General features: G+C 39.8%; 1 protein-coding gene and 1 long non-coding RNA gene across 13 annotated transcripts in view; both read right to left on the bottom strand.

Annotated features, from left to right (window-relative positions):
• Positions 1-1447: 1447 nt before the first annotated feature.
• On the bottom strand, positions 1448-7782 carry LOC137210927 (uncharacterized). Its single transcript, XR_010936810.1, has 4 exons — positions 7686-7782; positions 2006-2081; positions 1827-1907; positions 1448-1555 (listed from the first exon to the last, which is right to left on the bottom strand). It is a non-coding gene; the product is annotated as an uncharacterized lncRNA (long non-coding RNA).
• A 5712-nt stretch (positions 7783-13494) lies between these two features.
• The window catches only part of TGFBR3 (transforming growth factor beta receptor 3), a 205396-nt gene continuing 194187 nt past the window's right edge, over positions 13495-24703 (bottom strand). For all 12 annotated transcript variants that reach the window (XM_067726881.1, XM_067726887.1, XM_067726882.1 and 9 more), the window contains one exon: positions 13495-16905. In XM_067726881.1, coding sequence (XP_067582982.1) covers positions 16787-16905 — 119 coding nt within the window. In that variant the 3' untranslated portion in view covers positions 13495-16786. The remainder of the gene's footprint in view (positions 16906-24703) is intronic.

Below are 24703 nucleotides of genomic sequence, written 5' to 3' on the forward strand. Positions count from 1 at the left end.
GACCCTAAATACTGGAATAACTCAGCTTACTAGGGAGTCTCAACCCATTCTATGGCTTTACATACCACCTTTCTGCTGATGATTCCAAATTTGTATCTCCAGCTCAAAATGCTCCCTAGAACTCCATGCCTGGTTGTTTATTTGCCTGCTCAGCATCTCCACTTGGATATGTAGAAATGAACGTGATAGTTCAAAAAGAATTCTTGACCTTCTCTTCCAACTCTCACCACCCCCCATTCCATCCATTCCTACCAAGAAATGGCACTGCCATTCTTGCAATTGCTCGGGTGTCATTCTTGATTTTGCATTTTCTCTCATATCCCACATCCAATCCATTGCACTTATTGTCAGATTTCCCTTTGAGGTGTATGCAGAATCTGACCCCTTCTTGCCAACTTTGCTACTACCATCCTGGCCTAAACCACTGGCAGCTCTCATCAGTACTACTGCAAGAGCAACTTCACTGGTCTTCTCACCTGTTTCTTCTCTACAGCCAGAGTGATCCTTTAAAAATGTAAGGTCATCTCCTTCTGCAGTTCACTTTCCTGTCTCATCCAGAATAAAACCCAAAGTCCTTGCCATGGCCTACAAGACTACCCGCTCTGGTGCTTTCCAACCTCTATCCTCATCTCTTACCTTCCTCTCCTTAAATCTCACCCTTTCTTTATTTCACTCTAGACGTTATGGCCTCCTTACCTGTTCTCTACACCCCAGTGATGTTGCTCCCACCTCAGGCCTTTGCATTCCTTGTTTCCTCAGATATGTTTAATAGGCTCACTCTCCCCCTTCTTTCCTTTGGTCTCTGCTCAAGTACGCTCCTTTTAGGTGCCACCTCCCAATATCAAAAAGGCATTTCTTACCAGTCTAGCCTATTCCATAACACTCTTACCTTGTTCTATCTTCTCTGTACATCATCTGTTTATTTGATAGCCTCCTCGTTAAAACATAAGTTCTCTGAAAGCAGGTCTGTTGTTCACTGATGTGTTGTCAGCACATAGAATAGCACCTGACACACAGTGAGAGCTCAATACATATTAGCTGCATGAATAAATGCATGGATGAGTGAACTGCCACGGATGAGACTTGACCTGGCAAGCTTCTTTCCAGGTTCTTGGAAAATGTTCTGTGAAAACCCAAGGAGCAGCAGGTAGCAACAGAAACTGGTACATCAGCTGCCTCTTTTGTGCAGTCTAGGGATTTCCCACCCGTATTTGTTATTGTCTAATCATCTCATTCAAAATACAGTTCTAAAACCTCATGGCTTCTACCCAAACCAGCAGGGTTTGTGACACAGCACAACAAAACCCCTTCTTTCTTACCCATTTCCCAAACACACATCCACATCCACACCCACGTTTAGCCTTAGCAAGCAAATTCTTCACAGAACACGTTAAGCCAACCAAATATACAAAAATCTGTATTTACAAAAAGATTAGGAGGAGTTTATGCATTTCAGAAAAGGATCCTTTGCTTTGGGAAAGGATTCACCACAGGAATACTTTAAATAACTAGTTCACCAAATGATTTTAAAATAGGACTTGACTTCAAGCATCTCCTGTAGAAAAAAGAAAGAAGACTATATTTATCAAATACCTACCTATGTTCCAGTCACTGGGCTTGTCCCATTGGTCATTATTTTCTTTAATCCTGATACTCCATGACTTAGTGATTTACACCAGGTGTATATCTAGTTATTACATCAGTTTGTTTATATCTTCTGAGTTTCTTTGTACTTTATAAACCATCATATTCATTCCCAAGAAAAAATATAAAAATATATAGCACACTGGGGTCATTTTGTATGGTGGCAAATGGATCTTACCCACCTTGAATGCGCTGAAGGAGGTAACTTCCATTTCTAGCTGTTGTGATACCAGACCAGCCTCCCATTGTAAACAACTCTTCAACTGGCAAAAATGTAGAAAATAATTGTTCTCAGACACTAGACAGGACTGTGATCCTCAAGAGAAGAAAACAAATGAGGTAAATCCCTCAATTGCCCTACCTTTCTGCCTGGAGGCCCCTTACCCAGTGGGGTACAGGGAGGGGACATTCAAACAGAGTACAGTCCCCTTGCTGAGCTGAGAAGACAGTAATCAGAGGTCAGGGCTACTTAAGTGAACGGAATTCGTGGGGCAAAGCACTGGAGAGGAGGGACTCTGCAGAGAAAGAACTCTAGACATCTGCTTAGGGGTCCCCATGAATCTATGGTTGAATACTAAGCTGTTTTTGTCTGGGGTAGGACTCCACAAGGCTAGGCAAAGAGCTATCAGGGAAAGAACAACCACTGGGGTGCTGTAAACTAAACAACTACTGAAACTCAAACAGGACTGGGAGACATTAAAGTTCTGACCAGCCAGACGGAGAGATCTCACTGAACACTCCAGGCAGTCAATAGAGACCCAGGAAGGCCACATCTTAGGAGAAGGGTTAGTCTAACCTTGACTAAAGGCTACTTTAGATCCACCCTAACAAGGCTTAAAAACAACTGTTGAAGAGACCAAGTTGATCCACAAGTAGATTAACTGCCTGCTAGAACAAAACTCAACCCTCTATTAAAGAAGACAACAAAATCCAGAATTCAGCAACATAGCATTCATAATTTACAACAGCCAATCAAAGATAATTAGACAGCTGAAGAAGCAGGAAAATGCGAACCATAATGAGAAGAAAAATCAGTCAATAGAAACTGACATTCCCAATATTTTCCTTGCAATATGGTACAATACTTGCTTTTAGGAATGAGAATTTTAGTTAAATAAGAAGGTAAATGATGTTCTGTTTATTTGTTTAAAAACTGAAAAGTATGATAAACTTTAGGATTTATGCCCATCCCAAATGGAAAAAAAATAGGAAAAGAGTTTGTACTGAGAGGGGTAAACTTCATCTCTTTGAGAATCACTCTTGAATCATATGAATAATTTACAGCTTCATAGAATTATCATACTGTAAGTGGCCACAGAGTGTATCTATTTCCTTACTTGAAAGACGAGAAATCCAAAGCCCAGTGATTAGCTGTGAGGTAGCAGCTGGGTCATCACTGAGCCAGAATAGTTTCCTAGGCCTATGCTTTTTCCATGCTGCTTCTAGAGCCATCTTGTTAATTTTTAAATTTCACAGTATTTATTATAGTTCTGTTATTCTGGACACTGGACATACAGCCATGAACAAATTGGATAAGGCCCCTTTCTCATGGATCTCACATTCTAGTGTGAAAGGCATACAACAAGCAAGAAAACAAATAACTAAGAGTTCCAGATTGGGAGAAGTACTCAGAAGAATATAAAAGCAGAAAAACACGATAGAGAGTGATTGGGGTGAGAGAGGCGCCTAATTTGGTTTGTGTGGTCAGAAAAGTCTTCTCTAAGGAGCTCATGTGCCCTGAGGCCTGAATGATGACAAAAGAGTTAGCCATGTGAAAATCTAGAAGGAAATAATTCCAGACAGAAGGAATAGCAAGTGCAAAGTCCTTGTGGTGGGAATGAGCTTGGCATAACCATTATAACAGGGAGTAGGGAGGAGGTTAGTGATTCAGGGGTTACAGATTTGCATCCTGGACCTACTGCTGATTTACTGTACCACTTAGTTAAGTCTAGGTGACCATTAAGACTCTATCAGGCTCTGACATATTATGATTCTGTGATTTATTGAGAAAGTATGGCATGCCAGTAAAAAGTAGATGCCATGCCGAAATTTAAGGAGTAAGATAATGTCCTAGGTATGGTGTAATTAGAAGAGAATGGACTTTGAAACCAGCTCACCTCACGTGGACGCGCATGTATATAAACCACATGTTCTTGGGCAACTTCTTTGGGGGTTTATTAGAGTCTCAGCTTTATTGATAAAAGTGAACATAATGCTAAATAGCTCAGAGTGACCAGAAGGATGAAATGACATGTATAATAAAACCTAGCCCAGTGTTTGGCACCTATTGGTATCAAAACAAACAAACAAACAAACAAGAAAAAAACATGTTATTTTCAATCTTCTTTCTAGGGAATATGTCAGGCGATGCACATTGTAAAGGCATGTGAAGATGCCTGGAGAGAGGATGAAAGGATTCATTCATCACACAATCTGTCTGACGTGCCTACTACGTGCCAGGTCCTATTTTAAGCTCTGGGGATAGTGTGATGGGCAAGACAGACCTGTTTCTCTTGGAGCTTCCATTCTGGATGGGGAGAGACTGACGATAAACAAACCAAAACAAACAAAATTTACTGGTGAAAAATAAGAGCTTCGCAAAGAATTAAGCCTGAATGATGTGATAGAGCAGAACTGGGTGTCTACAGTAGACTGTGGTCCAGGAAAGACTTTCCCATCAATACTTCAGCGGAGCTCTGAGTAATAAGGAGGAGACAACTGTGCAATGACCTGGGGAACAGCATTCCAGGCAGAGGGACAGCAAATTTAAAGGCCTTCAGGCAAGAAAGAGATCACAGAACATCGAGGCTGGAGCGTAACAGGTGGGAAGGAGATTTATATTAGCTGAGGTCAGAGGTGAGGTCAGATCCCTAGGGCTTTAAATACCAAGATAATCACAGATAAAGATCTAATCTCCCTAATGTATAAAGAATTCTTAGAAATTGAGAAGGTAAAGGACAACAACCCAATAGAAAAACAGGTAAAGAACAGACAGTTCACAGAAAGAGAAAAATAACTGATCTATATACATATAAAAAAGTTCACAATTTCGTTCATTATAAGAAAAATCCAAATTAAAATTACATTGAGATACCTTTTTTATCCACCAGATTGGCAAAAATACCAAAGTTGGATAATGTGCGCAACTTGTGCAGCTGTAAGAAAATAGGTATTGTTGATAGAAGTGTAAAATGGTGCAACTTCAATAGAATACAATTTGGTAATATTTATTAGAAATATAAATGCATTTACTCTTTGGCCTGGTAATCCTACTTCTGGGACTTTATCCTTGAGATTTGCCTGCACACAAACCAAAAAACCTGCATATGAAGCTACTCAGTGCAGCTTGTTTGTAACAGCAAGAGATAGAAACAAACCAAGTGTGCACTGAAAGGGGCAGGTTAAATAGATCATGGTATATTCCCATTGTAGAACCCAATATGGCTATTTAAAAAAGAAAAAAAAGAATGAGGAACTCCCTTATGTTCTGATATGGAAACAAAATATATTAGGTGAGAAAAGCAAAATTCAGAGCATGTGTAGTGTGCTACCATTGTGTGATAAAGAAGAAAATAAGAAGCAATTCCTACTTGCTTGCATTTCCTTTAAGAAACAGGACAAACTTGTAAAGGTTTGGTTACCTATGGGGAGAATAGAATATCATTTAGATTTTCAAATCATATAAATTGTATTTTTATTCAAAAATGTAAAAATAAAAAGTTAAAGACAAAAATGAGTAAGTAAGAAAACGTACCGATTGAGGTAAGAAAAAAAATAAAGGAATTTGGAACTTTTTCTAAGTGTGATAGGAAAAATTTGGAATTTAAGTGTGATGGGAAGTCGTAGAGCTTTAAACAGGGGCATATTTTGAAGAGAGTACTCCAGCAGTCAAGTGGGGAACAAACTGTAGTGAGACAAGAAGGATGAAGAAGTCTAAGAGATGTGTTAGTTTATGTTCCAGGACAGGATGACTTAGACCAGGATGAGGTGGTGCAGTTGGGGAGAAGCAGAATATGTTTTGGAAGTAAAGTCAACAAGACTTGCTGCTGATAGATAGGCTGTGAGGGTGGGAGAAAATAAGAGTTTTGTGCCTTGAGCACGGGTAGCATGGTGATGCTACTAGAGCTCAGAAAGTGAGAAAATAACTCACAGATGGGGCAGCTCATAAGGTTCCACGGAGAAGGTTGAGTAACAGCAGAACTATGAAGGACATTAGGATCGGAGGAGATGGTGAGAAGGCCATGCAGATGGATAGGAGGGAATGGAGCAGGCCAGGGGCACAGGACAGGGGGCAAGGGGCACAGGGCAGGGGGATGGATCACTCTCCTAACAGTTGCTTCTGGTTTTTCTCCATTGCAGTTCAGCTCAGACTCAAGGGCATTAAATGACTTGAAACCAAATCCTCCGTTTCCATTACATCCTTCTTTTAACTGCTTCCTACTCTTCCTGTGACTGTTTCCTTGCAGTAACTGAAGAGTTCCTATCACACACATTGGCGTTCTGAGAAATATACTAAAAGGGGAAAATCAGCCAGCCAAAATGGGGACTCTCTTGTTGGGCTTAAGATTTGTCGATTTTTCCTTTGCTGGCACAATAACTGAATTAACTTCTCTTGGAATGTAACTGTAAACTGTTAACTGTAATGAAACAGTGAAGAATGGTGGATTTCCCTAGAGTCCAGGTTAGACACTCCAACAGATGCTTCTACTTTGAAACCTAATTGATAGGCTAAGAAACTTTTTGTTTTCACCTCTCCATTCCATTTAAGAAAAAGATTTAATAACTAGATTCCTCAATGGAGAGACTCCCCTGCAGATTCTGTACTTATCTTGAAAGACTAGTGACCCCAGAAGTTTGTGTTTCTGAAGAATATACTTGAAGCTCTGGTTTCCAGTTTTGGGGGTTGATTGTTATTATCTGGGGTGGGTTTTAACACCAACAATCCAGTTTTCTCTCTTCCTACCCTTCCCCTCCACCAAACAGAATCCATGTGTTTTTCCCCTTTTAAAGTTCAGTATTATTTCAACACTCTCATCAAGTGCACTGTGTTCTTTGCAGGAACTATGTCATACGCAGTTTATGAACCGGGACGAGCAACAGATCGGCAAAAACTGCTCCACCCAAGTTACTTATGAAGACTTTCAACTCTGGATCTTGGGTTGGTCAAGTGGAAGGAACCCAGTTAAAGCTGAGAAATTCTTGTTCTCCTTGCCCATCCTTCTTGTACAGATGGTGTGCTACAATCTGTAAAAGAATGATCAGTTCTGGGGCTTCTGAGCAGAAAAAAATATTGAGAACATGTTAATTTTTTTTAAAATGAGGAAAATGTTTGAGATACAAGCGTGTGTGTGTCTGTGTACACACGTGCGTGCTCACGACCCTTATCTCTCTTGAAGTCAAGGTAGAGTTAACTTCAGTCATGTAGTTCTACTTTTGAAAGTTTTTTGTTTCTTTTTTAATGAAATCTCAGAGGCAATAAATGGAGAAGGTCATTAAAAATCAATTCAAGCTGTGATCTTCTGCAGAAGGGGAGGTGATGTCATATGACCTTTAAGGGTGAAATAAAATCTACATAAAGTGCAGTGTTCAGTTCCTCCAAAAGAGCTGAGATTGAAATTTAGACACGAAGGCAGAAAATAGGCAAAAACTCAAACTGTAGATTATTGATGACATCTATAAAGCTTCAAGCAGCCACTTGCCCAGTTTCAAACATACTGTGTTAGGGAAGAGCAATGCTATATAGGTTTGGCTTGCTTTGACACAAAAAAAGAGTGTGTGCATTTTCCTTGAAATTGGCATTTGGTAATATTTCTTCACTTTACAGAATTATTGTAACATTCACAGTGGCTGGAAGAAACCAACACTTTATAAATGACGTTTGATTAGCTAATATTAATTTTTCTATAAACATTTATGTGGAAGGACAAAGAGGAGGAGGAGTAGTAAATCATCATGCAAATCATTGATTTCTGTCTTAGCTCAGGCTGCTACAACAACTACCATAGAATAAATGGCTTAAACAACAGACATTTATTTCTCACAGTTCTGGAAGCTGGAAGCCCAAGATCAAGGCACTGGCAGATCTGGTGTCTGGTGAGAGCCTGCTTCCTGGTTGGTAGATGGCTGTCTTCACATTGTATCCTCACATGTCAGAGAGAGGAAGCAAGCTCTCTCCTGTCTCTTCTTATATAGGCACTAATTCCAACATGAGGGCTCCACCCTCATGACCTAATTATCTTCAAAGGCCCCTTTTCCAAATAGCATCACACTGGGGATTAGGGCTTCAACTTATGAATTGTGGGAAGGCACAACCGCTCAGTCCCTGGCATTTCACTCAGCACCCCAGCACCCCATCATGTCCTTCTCACATGCCAAATACATTCTACCCATTCCAACAGCCCACAAAGTCTCAACCTCATTCCAGCATTGCCTTTAACATCCGAAGTCTCATCTAAATATCACCTGATAACAGTGAGAATCGAGGTAGGTACAATTCATCCTCAGGCAACTTCCTCTCCAGCTGTGAACCTGTAAAGCCAAACAAGTTGTGTGCTTCCAAAATACAATAGTGGGACAGGCATAGGATAGACATTTTGAAGGGCAGCAGAACATGCCACCCCAAGATATGACTGTAGGAGTTTAGGAGTCATACTACCCCAAAATATGCAGCTTTGGTATATTGACTATTTTGAGCTGTAGGCACTTGAAAAACAGCAAATATGGGGAAAAGCTTACTCTGCACTCCCCCTTATCTGCCTGAAGACAGATCCTCCAAAAGGACCTCAATTGTCATAAATCTTCTCCCCAGGAGTTTTATCAACCAGGGGAGATTGATTGACTCATCACAGTAGAGGAGAATAGAACATCAATCTTAACCATTGTCACAAACTCATCTGTTCATCTATTTATCTTTCCTAAAAATTATTTAATTATTTTGCTCCTCTAAAAGGCCTACTTCCCCCTCTTCTTTCCCTAAGATGGTATCTAATTCTGAATTCTAAGGCCGCCTGCTTGCACTACTCATTTTTCCCTGAGTGTCTCCCATGTATATATAAGGCATACATGTTAATAAACTTTTGTTTATTTTTCTTTTGTTAATACATCTTTTATTAGAGGTCTCAGCTAAGAACTTAGAAGGGTAGAGGGAACATTTTATTTTCCTCCCCCACAATTCTCATTCCAAAGAGGAAAAATAAGAAAAAAGGAAGGCATGACAGGACCCAAGCAAGTCCAAAACCTAACAAAACAAGTTCCATGTGATCTTAAGGACCAACACAATCCTCTTTGGCTTGATTTTCTGTTCCAGACCCAGCAGGGCAGCGACATCATGCCCACAGAAAGTTTAGGGTAGACCTAACATTAATCGACTTTTTCTTTTTCAGACAACCTTTCCTCTAAATGTTTTAAAGGATGGGAGAAAAAATCAGATCTGTTTTTTTACAATGAAAATGGGACAACCTATAGCTCTTATTTTTGGTCTTGAATTTATAACCATTTTGGGGTCATGGAATCCTTTAAGAATCAAGTGAAAACTGTGACTAGTTATCATATGTTAAGGTCCCAATGAATTAGATCTCTTTGTGAATGCTCTATCTGTTTGAGAAATCTATTTAACTATTCTTGTGCTAATATCATACTATTTTTATTTTAAAATTTTGTGCTAAATTCTAGTATCTGCTAAGGCCAGATCACAGTGACCATTCTTTTTCAAAATCTTAATTCATTGAGAAATAGATGAACTTTTAAATAAATGGTTCTGGTAGAATTGAATAATCATCTGGAAGAAAACGAAAATAGACCCCTAGCCTCATGCCATCACAAAAATATGGAATAAAGATCTAAATTTGAAAAACAAATTAATAAAACTATTAGTATATGCCTAGAATTAGAGAGACACTAAGCAAGACAGGAAACCCGGAACCCAAGAGGGAAAGGTAGACATATTCAACTACATAAAAATTAAACATTTTATCTTGGCAATATCTGTTATAAACAGAATGAAAGAAAAAACTATCGTGGATTAGAAAAATATATTTGTCATACATGACATGTGACATATAATGCCACTAATATGAAAAGTATTAAGAAAAATGCAACTCAGTAGAAAAGCAGGCAAAGGAAATAGAAATGTACAGAAGAACCTGGAAAAAGCCAATAATTTATAACAACTTAAAACTCACTGGTTATGAGGATAATATGAAGTCAACTAAGGAGATACAATTTTTCATCCATCAGCCTGGCAAAATTTAAAACGTAATGCTGGTAACAATAATAGTAGATGATATTTATTAAGTGATTAGTATATGCTAAACACTTTATGTGGATTATCTCATTTAATATTCATGGCAATGCTAAGAAGTAAATTTTTTTAAATTAAGGAAATAGTTCAGCTAGCAAATCGCAGAGCCAAAATTCAAACCTAGAGAGTCTGGGAGCCCAAGCTCTGTTTCGACATGCCCCGTTCTGATGGGGAGGCCTGTGGCATTGTGATTTGTTACAACCTTTAGAAAAAGTAATGTGGTAATAGATATTAATATTAAAAAACTCATTCCTTTTGACCTGCCGCCCCCCCCAAAATAAAAGAGCCACTGTGATCCTGGCACTATCCGTTATCAATTCTTTGACTACTTGGTAGAAGTTAGGTGTAAAACCATGTGGGCTTAGCAGCTTTTTTTTTTTTTAATTTTATGTTCTGTTTCGTTGTAAGTAGATTTTAATCCCTGATTTTCTTAATGGTTGAAGATGTATTTTCAATTTCTGTTGCTTCTTGAATTGGTTTTGGAAAATCGTAGTTTTCCAGGAAATCATCTGTGCCATTTACTAAGCTTCTGTCTCCCAGATCCCAATCTTCCCTTCTCTACCTGCCTGATGATGCTGGTGCTGGGACTCTGCAAACCACCCCCAATTACACCTGCTGACAATCACCAGTCCCAGGGATGCAATTCTTCCTACATTTATTAACTCTGTGTTACCTCAGTGTCCTCTCTTCACCTTTTCAGCCATCCAACACCTGCTTAACCAATTCCTGATATTGATTTCTCTCTGCTGAAATACCCAGTGTGACTTCTGTTCATCCAATAGGACCCTAACTGATATATTATCCATGTTGTCTAAGTTTTCAAATTTATTAGAAGAAAATTATTTATGGTGATCCCTTATTTATTAAAATCTCTGTAGTATCTGTTGATTTGTCCTTTTTCATTCCTAATGCATGCATTTATTTTTACTTAATTTTTGTCTATTTCTAGTAGTCTTTTAAAATAATAATTAGTTTTTGGCATTTTTCCTAATTTGCTATATTGAATACTCTTTCAACCTTTCATTTCTTCCCAATATAAGCATTTTACAGCTATAAATTTCTCATAAATTACTACTTTAACTGCATGTACGAATTTAGTATTTTAATTCTTCAAGTCTATATATTTTCTGATTTCTATTATAAGTACTCCTTTGAACCAGGAATACGTGTTTTAAAATTTCCAAATATATTGAGTGTTTAAAAATTATTTTCTTATTGATCTCTAAATTACTTGCATTATGGATAAAGAACTTGACGAGTATGATTAAGTTCTATGATATTTGTTGAGAATTCCACTATGGTCTATTAATGGTCAATTTTTATAAATATTCTATATGTACAAAATTCTCAAATTTGGGGTCACAGATTCTATGTGTATGCTCAGTAGATCAAGCTTAACTTCATTGTTCAAATCTTCCATATCCAATTTTTTTTTATTTATTCGCTTCTGAGAATGATATATTAGTCTTCTACGGTGATGATGAATTTGTCAGTTTCTCTTTGTGATTCTGTCACTTTTTTTTCTTTAAAGTACTAGAATGCCAGGACATTCAAGGATGTTACAAGGATGTTAACTGCAGTAGAGTATCTTGGCAAAACCCTTCTAAATGTTCATCAGTAGTAAATTGGCTGAATTCATTACATGAAATACTATATAGCCACTAAAAAGCATGAATTTGTTCTATATGTACTAACTAAAGGCAGGTCCATGTTAAGTGAAAAAGGCACATTTCAGAGTATGTATACAGTGTAAACCAAAAGAATTTCCTCATTTGTGAACATGTATCAATATGTTTGCCTTAGAAAAAAGGCAGTTCCTCCAGGGAAGTGACTAGAGGGGGTGGGAAGAGCATTAAATAACTTCGTTTCATTTCACCTCCTTTAATGGCCACCTTTTACTTTGGCAATTTATGGAAAGTCTAGTGCAAAAGTGATGATCAGCGCTCGTGAAGCTTGATAGGAAGATATGCCACAAGAAAGAAGCAAGTCACAAATGTTATAATGTGATCTTATTTATTGTAGTGACGTTTACATGTTGATATGAACATTAAGGAAATGTCTGGGAACACATTCACTAAATCAGTATTATTATCTCTAAATTTGAGGACTATGGAGGCTCTTTCATTGTTACATGTCTATTGTTTGCATTTATTTTATACATTAACTGTTCGCAAAAAAAAAATAATTTTTTATTCAGTGTAACTACAAAAGGGCTATGGACACTTTCAACAAAGAAACTCAAAACTAGAAAAAAAGTCCAGACACATCAATGCAAAAATTTACATGCAATTTCAGGTAGTTAATAGACACTCTGAAGCTCATTTATGGATCAGCTAGGTTTCTGCTTCAGTAGATACAAAGAGAGTTTAACAGCAGAAAAATTGGTTGACCTGCCAATTTCTCCCTTTTTCCTCTGAGCGAGGAGCTGGCTCCAGGGCACAATTTGGGTACTGGACATTGGCTGGACTCTTATCTGTAACAAGGACTCCACCTTCGCTGGAGTGAGATGCTGCTTAAGCCCCTCACACTGCTCTTGCTGTGTGGACACCTGCCTGTGTGAGGTGTGAGCATGGGCCACTGGCCTTGATACATTTTTGGGTCTGTTTCTAACCATCTAGATCACTAATTCTCAAAAGGGGTGGAGAGGCAGGGATATGAGAGAGCAGTTTGTAAACACATATTCAATGTTATAATTTCATCTCTGATAGTAAAAGCTATTCTTTTCATAACATAAATGTGTCTGGTGGGAGATATGCCACATAGAACTTTAGTTCCAGCGAGGTGAGAGAAGTAGCTTGGAAAGTAAGCAGATTATTCTCTTTGAACCATGCTTAGGAGGCTGAACTTTATTCTGAAGGCAAATAGAGGAATTACTTAAAGGCTTTAAGCTGGAAGGTGACATGACTTGAGGCTGTTCAGGACTCCTTTGGCTGCGCGGTGGAGAGACAGTTGGGGGGGAGCAGGCTGGGAAGTGGGCTTGTGCAGTGATTCAGTTTAAGAGATAACAGGCCTTGGATTCCGGGTAACAGCAGGAGGAGAAGAAATAAGTGCATGGTTTGGAGAAAGAGATACTCGAAAGATAGAATAAACTTGGATTTATTCATTTGGGGGTGTGAGAACCAAAAAGGAGTCCAGAGAGATTCCCAGGTTTCTGGCTTGAGCAGCTGGTAGATGGTGATGGCGTATTGATAGAGAATGCTAGAAGTAGCACTGAGGTGTTTGGAGGGATTGGAAATAGTAGGTCCAAAATACGTATTATGTCTCACTCCGTGCCTCTAGGAGATTGACAGAAAGCCCCTGAGCGGATTCCAGGGCTGACCCCCACTTCCAGGTCTCCTGCCATGTTTTTCTGAGAAGAGTAGCAGCTCCTGCACATCCCCTCCGGTCTGTCTACCCCCCCACCTCTGCTCTGTGAGCCTTCTTCGCCCTTCCCCTCCCTCCTCCTCGTCAGCACAGTCGTAGCGGAGGATAAATTTAGGAGAAAGGCACAATGAACAAGGGTTATATCAGCCTGAGGGTAGAATTTAATGATGACCAAACAAGACACGTACTAATAATTGATATATATCTTTTTATTATGCACAGATAAAGGACTTAAAACTGTGGTTATCAAAACTATACATCTAAGCATGTTCATAAGATTGACGACATACTGAACAGAGAAAAGAGTACAACAGGGGTGCTCAAACTGGCCACAGGGATTTTCAGGGTACTCTTTTTACCCTCATAGATGATGAAAAACAGCAACAAAATCAGGCTCATTCAGGAAAAACCAGAAGAGAGAAGTATTGTATTTGGAAACTGATAATAGTCCTTTTCAGAAAAACATCTGTCAGTTTCATGAACAACCCCCAGTGAAAACAAACAGGAAAAAAAAAATCACACTCACGAGTCACCCAACAAAATGTGCTCTGTTAACACAATCAGCAGTACAACCATCACTCAAATCATGAGGTAGTTACAGTACAAAAAAACCGGCACGCAGGTGTACACACACTCACAAGCACGCCCACAACAGAACACACACAGGAAACGGGTTTACAATCTCATTACAGACAAGGAAAAGACCTTTTGTTTTGTTTAGAAAATGCTATAGAAACAGCTTACTCAGAAGGAACCTGACTTTCCAAATACAGAGCAACGGGCTGGTACACACCACACGGTGAAAAGCTATAGGGTATTACACAATCTGCCTTCGAGTTTAGGGCATTTCAACAATAGCTTTAGCATCAAATAAATAAAACAAAATGGCCTCTGCAAATGAAGGGTGTAACCTGCAGAAGTAACAGAAGACTTTGCAGATAGAGGAATTTAACTGGAATATAAAAACAGTTTTAAAGAAACCTGTAGGATGTATTATAAAGTAGAGCTTATACTTTGTATTAAAACTGTGAAATATGAAGCAACTGGAAATGCTGTAACAGGAAGCTAGGGAGAAAACACAATTTTTAAAAAATGTTCACTTTTTAGAAGCATTTCAGAAATACTTAATGATGTTCACTCTGCAATTAACACAGGATTGGGTTTCATCAACATGAATTTCTTGATCTGAATAATACTTCTGGATAGTAAGACCCAAACAAATAAAAGTTGATTTCTTCTTCTCTTTCTTTTAAAATCTTTTGGTTTGCACCCATAAATTTGTAAATTAATTTTAAATTATTTATAAAATCATCGGCAATGTAGCATCTCTCTCAAAAATATACATTTAAATATATTACAAAATGTTTTAACCCTGTCCATCTAAGAATTGGACCTTTTAATACCTCTTAATAGTTAATCATCTTTTTAACAGGATGGATAGGGATTTTTAAAAAGCAAAGAACTGATCAAAAGAATTCACAGTAACTGAAATTAAACATTTCATATGGAGTAACTTAAATTTATCTAAAACACTTAAATATATCTTTATACACAGATTTTTGTAGTAAAATATAGCTATAAGTGACTTAAAGACTCTAGTCTTCTTTGAAGACATCTTTAAACTTTTTTATACATAGAATATGCTAAAACAATACATTCTGCTGAAGGTTAGGCAAAGCGCATTATTTTCAAACACAGGTAGCATAATCTAGGTCCTCCACTCATACCTTTATGTTAAAAAAAGTTAACTGAAGGCAAAAGTTTTTCTAATCTCCTATCTTCATTTGTCTGTGAAAATCTGCAAAATTATCAATATAGATAGCCTGGAAATCTTAGCCCACAATCTGTTTTGATTAAAATCATCCTGATTGAATGTCTATAACTATCAAATCAATCAGAGCATGACTCCATGATGGGTTAACGATTGTCAATCTCTACCTATTTGCCTTGTAGACACTGCCCTCAGGTCTCCGGTGACATCAACATTTCCTACTTAAGATTCCATTCACAGAGAACCAGGCACAACTTCCTTATTTTAAGAGCAGTTACATTTGCTTCTGAATAGTTTGGGGGTAGAATCTAGCCTGTTCTATTTGTAGACTTCTGAGTTGTTTGGGAGAATTCTGGAAAGAGAATAATATTTATTTGCAATGAAGTTACCTTCAGGAGTAAATGATTTGGCATGGACATTTCCCTCCGGCATCTTTTTTTAACATAGAGGTATCAGTTGAGCTTATTTTAGCTGCAAAGTGGTATCATATTATTCCATTTTAATAAAATTCACCTCAAATTCTTTTTGAGTTTTGGGGGTATACTGAAGGCAAGAGAACCAAAGCAATCCAAATGAGTGTCTTTTTCCATATCTCATCAGTTTCTTGGCAGAACCGGTGACACTGTTCAGATAACCAACAGTCTGCCATACATTTGCATCTTACAAGAGCTTGGCGTTTACAAAAGGGTCTAATGAAAAGGCTGACATGTTTTGCGTGGAAACACGAATTCTCTCAAATATATTTAAGAATAAGTTCCAACTCTGAAGGTGTAGGACATTTTTAAAATGGGAATGAATTTTCTCTTCTTAAACTGAAAAAAACGAATGTGCCAAATGACGTATTATATACTTGTACTGGTACATATATCACTGTGCAAATTCCTCCTCAACTTTACAACCGAATTTTGCCCCCATTTACACATTAATGTAATAGAACACATTGTCATAAATGGGCACAAATCTTCCGTCTCGGATTTTGGCCATTTTCAATTTCTATATGCCTATAAAGAAATGCAAAATTTACATTAAGACATTTTTGCAGTTGGTGTGTGAATGTGGGGAGAAGGAGGAAGCTGATAAGGAAATCAGCACTGGTTTTGGCCCAGGGCACAAGAAAGGAATGTTGCCTTGAGGTGTGTCAGGATGCAGTCCATGAGGGCAGCACCCATCAAGCCGACACTGCAGTCCCCACGAGTGTGGCAGCAAGGTGAGAAGTGTGCGTCCAGAAGGTGCAAATTAGAAACGGAGGAACACACTGAGAAAGTCTCGAAGCATTTCTGTTGTTTTACATCTTGGTTCAGTTATCAAAGAATCTTTGGCCACATCTACTCACTGGTTCTACCATCTGGCTATCATCCTTTTACCAACCCTTTGCGTCTGGGTAAAACGCAGGGCTCCAAATTACGGATGTTCTTACCTGGACAAAGCAGCATTTTAAAAACTGGCATGTGTTTCACATTGAAAACCCCCAAGCCTGTGAGGGGCTGGTGGAGAAGGCCACCACCTTAGCTTTCTCACATGAATCTAGTGTGTTACAGAAGCCCAGGGGTCACATTTATATTAGCCCTGGGTGGGGGGTGAACACAACAGGTGATCGCTATATTGAAATTCACTCTCTTTTCCAGGGACCCACAATCTAGCCTCCCGAGTCTGGAATCTGGGCCCAGGCATGGGCTCCCAGTCCTGCCCTTGGCGGTGGGTGGGGCAGGCTAGGCTGTGCTGCTGCTGGAGCAGGGCGTGCTCTGCGTGCTACCGATGCTGTGCGCAGCGCTGCTGTTTTCCGAGGCTGGTGGGGAGGTGGGGACCTGCTGCCTTCCTGCAGTCTCTCCTGCAGTTAATGAAGAAAAGGGGTGAGGAGAGATGCATGTTACACATGGGCACTTCTGAAAAGACCTTTTTCTCAGTTTTTGTTTTATCTTATTTGGTTATTTTTTTAACCTCTTTTTTGGAGTATAATTGCTTTACAATGGTGTCCTAGTTTCTGCTGTATAACAATGAAAAGCCCATGTTCTCTGATGTTCTTCTCATCCATGGGCAGAAGCAACTAGACCAAAAGGCCTTGTACCATAGGCTGTTCTGCTTGTGGGTATGTTATTTTCCTTTAAAGCCTCTTGCATGGGGAAAACAGAACTGATTTCAAGCGGACTGACAGTTAATAGGGGCAAAGATCCCTGATAGTTGAGGACGAATGCCCAGGATTTCAGTGCCTGCAACCTTTGAAGACCACCATCATCTGTACTGTGTGATCCAACTGACTAGCACCTGTATTCAGGAAACACCTCCTCTCATAAAGGTATCGTAGGGTTCGGAGAGTGAGACCTTTAAACCGTAATAAGAGAATCTTGGCAATTTGGAGGCCTTTTTCTGAATACCCCTGGTCGAAATAGGGGTAGTGACGGCTAGGTTTCGCCCTAGCTACAGCGGAGAGAGCACCGTGCACGGAGCACATGACCCGCCTGAGAAATGGAGGTATAGGAGGAGCCTGCTCCCAGAAACGCCTTTTGAAGAAGGGGCTTAGCTGTTGCACAAGGGGACTGTGGTTGCCAGGCAACAGCCCCTCCATTGGGAGGTTTACTGCAGGGTGCAGCTGAGCACATCAAGCACCCCACTTTTCATCACACACCCCACTGCATTTCAGCAAAGCCCATACCTCACGCCAAGTGCGCAGGGCTGTGGGGAGGCGGGGGAACCTTGGGTCACACAGATGGTCTGCATTTAGCACTGCAAAAGGCTCTGGAGCTGTCTTTTCTTCAACAAAACTGGCCTCAGGGCAGCCCTCAAACAATGGCTCTAGGTAGGGAAAAGTGATCAAGGCTCTCTGATGACAAACACTGCATTTTCTTCGAAAAGTCAAAGCATCAACTCCGTACACTTCTGGTCAGCGATCTCCCCACTCCACTGTGGGAAGCCCCAGAGGGCCAGGTCTGTTTATGAACGAGCCTCCTCTTCCCTGTCAGGCAGAAATACACAGCACTCCGCAGTTGATAAGCAACCCTCTGGCCTCTTCCTTAAAACAAAACACACCAGCAAAGGCTCTGCCCTCCAAGCACAGGAACTTAGTCCGTTACTTCCATTCCCCTTTTGGGGCCCCTCAAAAGCCTCTGCCAAAACAGCAGTTCTACAAAATGTAGAAGCAGCTCATGCCTCTGGGTCTGGTTACAGCTTTCCCTGTCACCCACTTATGAACCACACTGCTACAACACACATTCTGGCCTCAACCTCAGGGCCTTGCATATGCCATATGCTTGTTGCATATTTGGCCCTTGCTGTATTTCCTCTGATTATCTATTCTTCTGGGATTGGTGGGATGGAGAGGGGAGAGCAGGTCAATATTCCTCAGAGACAGAGAAACAATGTATTTTTCACTCTTCTTTTTTTTTGGCAATCTATATTTTGGACCCTTTCCAGCATTACCCTCTACCCTTCATGTGTGCATTAGTTAAAGGTGGGGAAGTTTGCCTCAATGACAGTGACTTTCTGCCAGAAATCCACTTTCCCCAGAGTGGGAACTTTATTTCTAAAAGGAAATTAAATCTGTTAGCTATTCTGAATTATGTCTACCCCCTCCCACCCCCAAAAAACCCCAAATCCTCCAGAGACTAGAACAACTCGTGATATACTTTAAAAATTCAGCCCCCTTACAACCCACATGTTGAAACATACCCAGCTGGATTCTCAGGTTATCAATTAGCAGGACTAAAGTGGCTGTATGTGAAGCACATTTTAAAAATATCTTTTCCCCATTTCAATAAAGGATCCGTCAGAAAAGCAGGCCGTAAGTCAATATACCCCACCTCCCTGTTTTGGCTCACCTGGGTTTCGTTCGTTCAGCCTGATAGCAGCTAAAGCAAGATGGCTTTGGCTGTTCTATTGACAGTGAACAGGTTTGTCTCATCCCAAATGTGACATGTGCTTGATTATTCACATTCAGGAAAAGTGCCAGTACTACTCCCTGCCCAGGAAGTCTGAATATTTGCTTTCCGATGTTTATTTGCCAAATATAATTTGTTGTCATGTCAGTTTATTTTAATCATTGCCCATTAAAAAGGTCTTTCAACTTCCAGAGTTTTGGAAACTCTTGCGCTGCTAATACAAAACACCGTCCAAAATGAAACCCCAAGCAAAACAAAACAAAGAAGTCCCCTATACTCAAGACTACAGGCTACATTTCACCAGGGTGGACAAGTCAACTTAACCTAATAATCTGCTAGCTTTGAGAAAACAGTGTGCCAAGGAGTACCTTTTGGAAATGTTGAAAACAGCTTCTTTAGACTATCCCTTCTAGCTCTGTGTCTATTTTCACATGTGAGACGTGAGATTTCTCAGTATAACCAAGTTGTTAAAAACTTTTACCTTTGGAAAAACTTTTACCTTTGGAGAAATCAAGAAAAGTTTTCTCATTGTCAGATGCAAGTGGCACTACAGAAAAATTCACCATGAGAAAGGAAGTTTAATGTGCAGATGTTTCTGCTTAAAAAGCCAGCAGAGTCCCTTAGGTTTTCTAAGATGGGTTCTTTGGTTTTCTGCTCTCTATCACAGTGACCTCTGATTTCTTGGAGCACTGAGTTTCTCTAAAATATCCCTTGGGTGACAAATACAACTGGCCTACTTCTGGAGAAGATGGATGGTCAGGGAGGACTGCAGGGCTATGCAGAGCAGGCGCACTTAGAGAATGCAAGTTCAAGGAAGGCTCCCTCCTCATAAATATCAAACTTGGCCATCAGAAGAAATGTGTTCAGTCTTCATGCTTTGCTCCTAAAATCTGAAACCACCGAGGAAGAGATATTTGAGAAGGAGAGTGAGTAGGGGAAAGAGGCATCTGGCACACAGGATACTCAGGAGGAAGGTGTGTTAGGACAAGGATTCATTCCACCCGGCTCAGTGTGAGTTGGTGGTATAATGGTGAGCATGGCTGCCTTCCATTCCACCCGGCTCACATATTAGCCTGTGGCTGAGCTTAGATATTGCCAGAGATGCTTTTAAGAAAAAAAAAAAAAAACCCACATAGGGCTTCCCTGGTGGCGCAGTGGTTGAAAGTCCGCCTGCCCATGCAGGGGACGCGGGTTCGTGCCCCGGTCCGGGAAGATCCCACATGCCACAGAGCGGCTGGGCCCGTGAGCCATGGCCGCTGGGCCTGCGTGTCCGGAGCCTGTGCTCCGCAACGGGAGAGGCCACGACAGTGAGAGGCCCGCGTACCGCAAAAAAAAAAAAAAACACATATTTTAAGGGATAACCTATTTCCTTTCTTTAGCTTGGCATGGAGCTGTCCAGATCCGATTTCCTGCCACCTCTTTGGCAGCCTACTTTACAACTGGATTCTTATCTCTTAAATCTTTCACCATGGCACGTCCTGGGGAAGAAACTTAATCTAAAGATGTGAATAACATGGAGAAGCTCTACGGGGAAACAACAACAGAAGAATTTTAAAGAAAGGTGAGAGGAATCTCAATTATTTAGCCCAAAGCAGACAGTTTGCAAATATTGCCCACAGAGGATTATTACAAAGGGGAGCAGACAGGTGTACTGCTCCCTGGAGAGCAGTACATGAGGAAATGAGTTTAAATGGCAGTGACAGAGATTTAGGTCACATAGCAGGGAACTTGCTGATTATGAGGATTGGTTAGTTATAGCGGGAATTTATGGAATTTCTTTCTTGAGAGATATTTAAGCATTGGATTGAAAACCATATGCCTGGGGGTGACTTAGACCTAATATTACTTGATGCTGCAGAGAAAACAAAGATATTTTCCTCAAGGCCTATGTGTTGGTTGCAATTTTGTACCAATTATTGTCTCTTGATATCCTAATTATAATTATTTCACAAGCTCACTCCAATAAGGAGAGTGAACTAGACCACCTTTAGTTTAGAGAAGCTTTCAGTCACTATTCATCATTTTCAAAAATTGTCCCTCCTCACTTTTCAAGCTACAGGACTTTCCTGTTGTAGCCAAAACTCTGCAGGAGGGGTGAATTAGATGTTGTTATAAGTTACGGAGAAAGGTTCCAAGGCAGGAAGTAAAATCTTTCAAAATGTCCTGCCTCCCACTTTCTTTCTATATTCCCGCAATATGGCCAACCTGTTCGCACCTGCACTTTGGTTTTCTGTAGGCATCTTCCTTTAACTTAACCTGAGCACTTGGGTGAAAAGAGTGGATCCTGCCCTCTCTCCAGGCATACCAGGGTTCCCATCTGTCCCACCTGCATCTTTCTGATCCCTGGGAGTTAGTCTCTTGTCTCCTACTTAGTCCCACTTTAGCTGATCTTCTTGCTGTTTCTTTCTTCACCTGGACTAAACTGGGGAGCTTGGAGAAACTTCAGATGTCTGAAAGCATTTGAAGCCTCTAGAGATGTTCCTAATTAAAAGGAGCATCCTAATTACCTGACTCAGGTGGACCTGGGTTTGTGCTTGACTTCTGCTTTAAGAACATACAGTGTGTTCAACTCAGGATCGTTGAACAGAGAAGCCCGAGGGATTGGGACAGGCACATCTAATTCAACACCTCAGCATTTTACTTTGTTCTGTGAAACACAGTGTTCCTTCCACACTTAGATTTTTTTCTGCCTGCACATATGAGCAACCTTACATTTTTTGGAGGACTTTGGAGTTCAGAAAACTTTTCACTTGCATTTGTTTAAATACTCTCACCTTCATAACCCTGTGAAGTACAGATCATCTCTATGTTTACTAAAGAGAAACATGGTTCATATTCTTGGCTCAGGTAACAAGATTAGCAGTTGAACAAACTAGTGCTTCAAGTCCAATTTCTGACAATAGCCCATACTTAAGGTGGTACAGATACACATAGAAGGTGGCCTCCCTCCCACTTTTCCCCTCTTCTTTCTCTTCTTCCTCTTCTTATTATCATCAAACTTTGAGTGCATCCGGTTCAGGGACCACAAAGGCAAGTTAAAGTAAAGATAAATTATAACAACATCTAAACCACCCCCTCCTACAGTTTTGCCCGCAAAAGGTAGGTCTTTTTTTTTTGGAGAATGGGGAGTGGTAATTTTTGAAACTGATGAAAAGGGATTGAAAACGTCCCTAAACTAAAGGTAGTCTAGTTTACTCTTCTCACAGGAGGGAGCTTATGAAATTCAAATATCAAGAATCAAGATATTAATTGGTACAAAACTGCAAGTCATAGGCTTAGAGGAAAAACCTTACCCAAATGACAATTTACAGATTTTTAAAAGGCATAAACCTATAAGAAGAAAGAAAACCTACAAGAAGAAGAAAGAAAACAGGAGTGGAGACAATAGCAATAAAATACTGGAAGCTAATGAGGAAATGGGTGAGTAGTAACTGACTTAGCAGATTCAAGTCAAGACTTAGGTGGAAGCTAAGCCACCAGTAGGAAAAGCTGAGAAACAGCCAAGTAGGAACACAGAACTCCTCAAAAACTCAGGAAATGGTGGCATCAGGTACCCCTAGACAAGAGGGTGAACATGGGGCTGTAAGAAGTTGGGTTGGCTAAACTTCTGCTTGAGAAGCAATAACATTTCTCTAAATCCCCTTCTTTACTCCATGGTGCTGGGACCCTGCCCTTCCTCATCTGGGAGGAAGACAACAAGTTTACTCTCTAAAGAGGATGAAACTAGGGTTCCGGGAATGACCAACACCAGCACAATTGAGGGTAGAGAACCACAATTACACAGGAGAATTAAATTAATGTCTACATGTTGAATGTTGTGACCCCCAGAATGCTGACAGCCAGAACTACAACCTCCAGGAAGGAAACAGGAAAACCTGTTTCATTGAAAACCTGATAAGCTCAAGAGGAAAGATCCAAAGATGAGATACCAGGAGTTCCTCAGTAAAAGGCTTAGCCAGATCACCCTAAGGGAAGTTCAAAATCAATATGTTCTATCCACAAGCTCAGAACTTCCCTATTCTTAAATAACTCTATATTAATATTCTCAGACAGATAAGACATTGCACCCATAAGATAAGAGTAGGATATATTTTTTTAATTCATAGGAAATACTTCTTGGAATTAACAAATGTGAAGGCAGTATTAAAAATGCAATAAGAAACCGAAAGATAAAGATGAAGAAATCTCCTAGAAAATAAAGAAAGGAAAAAGATGGAAAACAGAAAAGAAAAATTAGAGCATGATTCAAGAAGTTCAACTTTCAAATAAAATTATTTCTAGAATGAGAGAACAAAAAAAACAGGGGCAAGAAAAAATAAATAATTCTAAAAAATCTCAACAATGAAGGACATAGTTTCTAGACTGAAAGGGCTCAATTAATGCCCAGCATAATGAATGAAAATATACCTACATCAAGCACGATTATTGTAAAATTTCTTCCAGAGAGAAAAAACAGCTCAGGAATCTGAATGGCTTTGCATTTCCCCAAAGCAATCTTCAGAGGTAAAACTCAATGAGGAGTGCTTTCAAAATTCTGAAGAAAGTTGTAACCTAAAATTCTATACCTTGCCAAACTATCTACCAAGTGTTTGTATAAAATGAGGATATCTGCAGACATGCATGGTGCAGAAAACATTTACCTCTTATGTTCCCTTTAAACCAAGAAGGGGGAAGACAAGATCCATGACACAGGACATCCACAACTCAAAAGTACTGAGGAAAATGAATCAGTAGAATATCTGATGTCTGAATGTGTAAGTGTAAGAGGAGATTGAGACAACTGGCAGAGTCAACTGATGAATTAGTGATAATTATATACAAAACCAAGGTAATGTGGGGGTGGAGAGAGAGACAATTATTAATTCTAGGGAAAATTAGAAGTCATGCAGGAGAAGCAACACTATTATACTACATGGCTAAAGTGTGGTTAGTATTTAGGCTGTCATAATAACGCAAACATTAATTCTGACCTAACCAAAATGTCAGTATAATTCTATTTGGAGGATGGTGGGGACAAGGGGGACAAGAAAGGCATGAATATATAATTGGGACACAGGGCTGAAAGAGAACTAAATTTTCATTTTCCATAGTAAGAGGTCGACAGAAAAGACCTAAAATTTTTGTCAAGAAGTGGCAACATATTCATGTTATTTAGAGATATGGATTGATGTCCAAGAGAATCAGCTAAGAGTCAAAAATGGTGCTCTGAGGAGACAGAAAAGGGAGTGGGGCAGTAGGGGGCTCATGTTTTTCATAACAAGAACTATTTATAGAACTTACAGAACTATTTCAGCCTTTAAACTATGTGCATGTTGTGATAAAGCTTAAAAGTTTTACTAAAAATTAAAAGTAAATGCTTTTGCTCCTCTCCTCAAAAAATTAATGATATAATATTGCACATGACTTTTGGGATCTTCATGAGTCAGGTTAGGGACCATGACCTAGCTAGGCTCCCAGGAGTATGAAGATTCTATGGCTCCATTCCAGCACCATTTCCACCCTGACTGCCCCTCCTCTCTGCACCATCTTAGTGGAGAATGTAAATATTAGAAATGGAGTTTTCCAAACAGAGTGAATATAGCCCTAAGGAAGTATCCCTTATTGTGCCCAAAGTTGTCATATGATAAAGCAGGGACCCAGCTTTTTTGGACTAACACACATTCCAGGTGTGTAAGTAGATCTCCACAATTGAAACCTGTGACTTGGTTCTGCACTCTGTGCTGCAGAAGGAATGGACAGCACAACAGGAAGTTG

Source organism: Pseudorca crassidens, chromosome 2, assembly GCF_039906515.1.
Source record: "Pseudorca crassidens isolate mPseCra1 chromosome 2, mPseCra1.hap1, whole genome shotgun sequence".
Lineage (NCBI taxonomy): Eukaryota > Metazoa > Chordata > Mammalia > Artiodactyla > Delphinidae > Pseudorca > Pseudorca crassidens.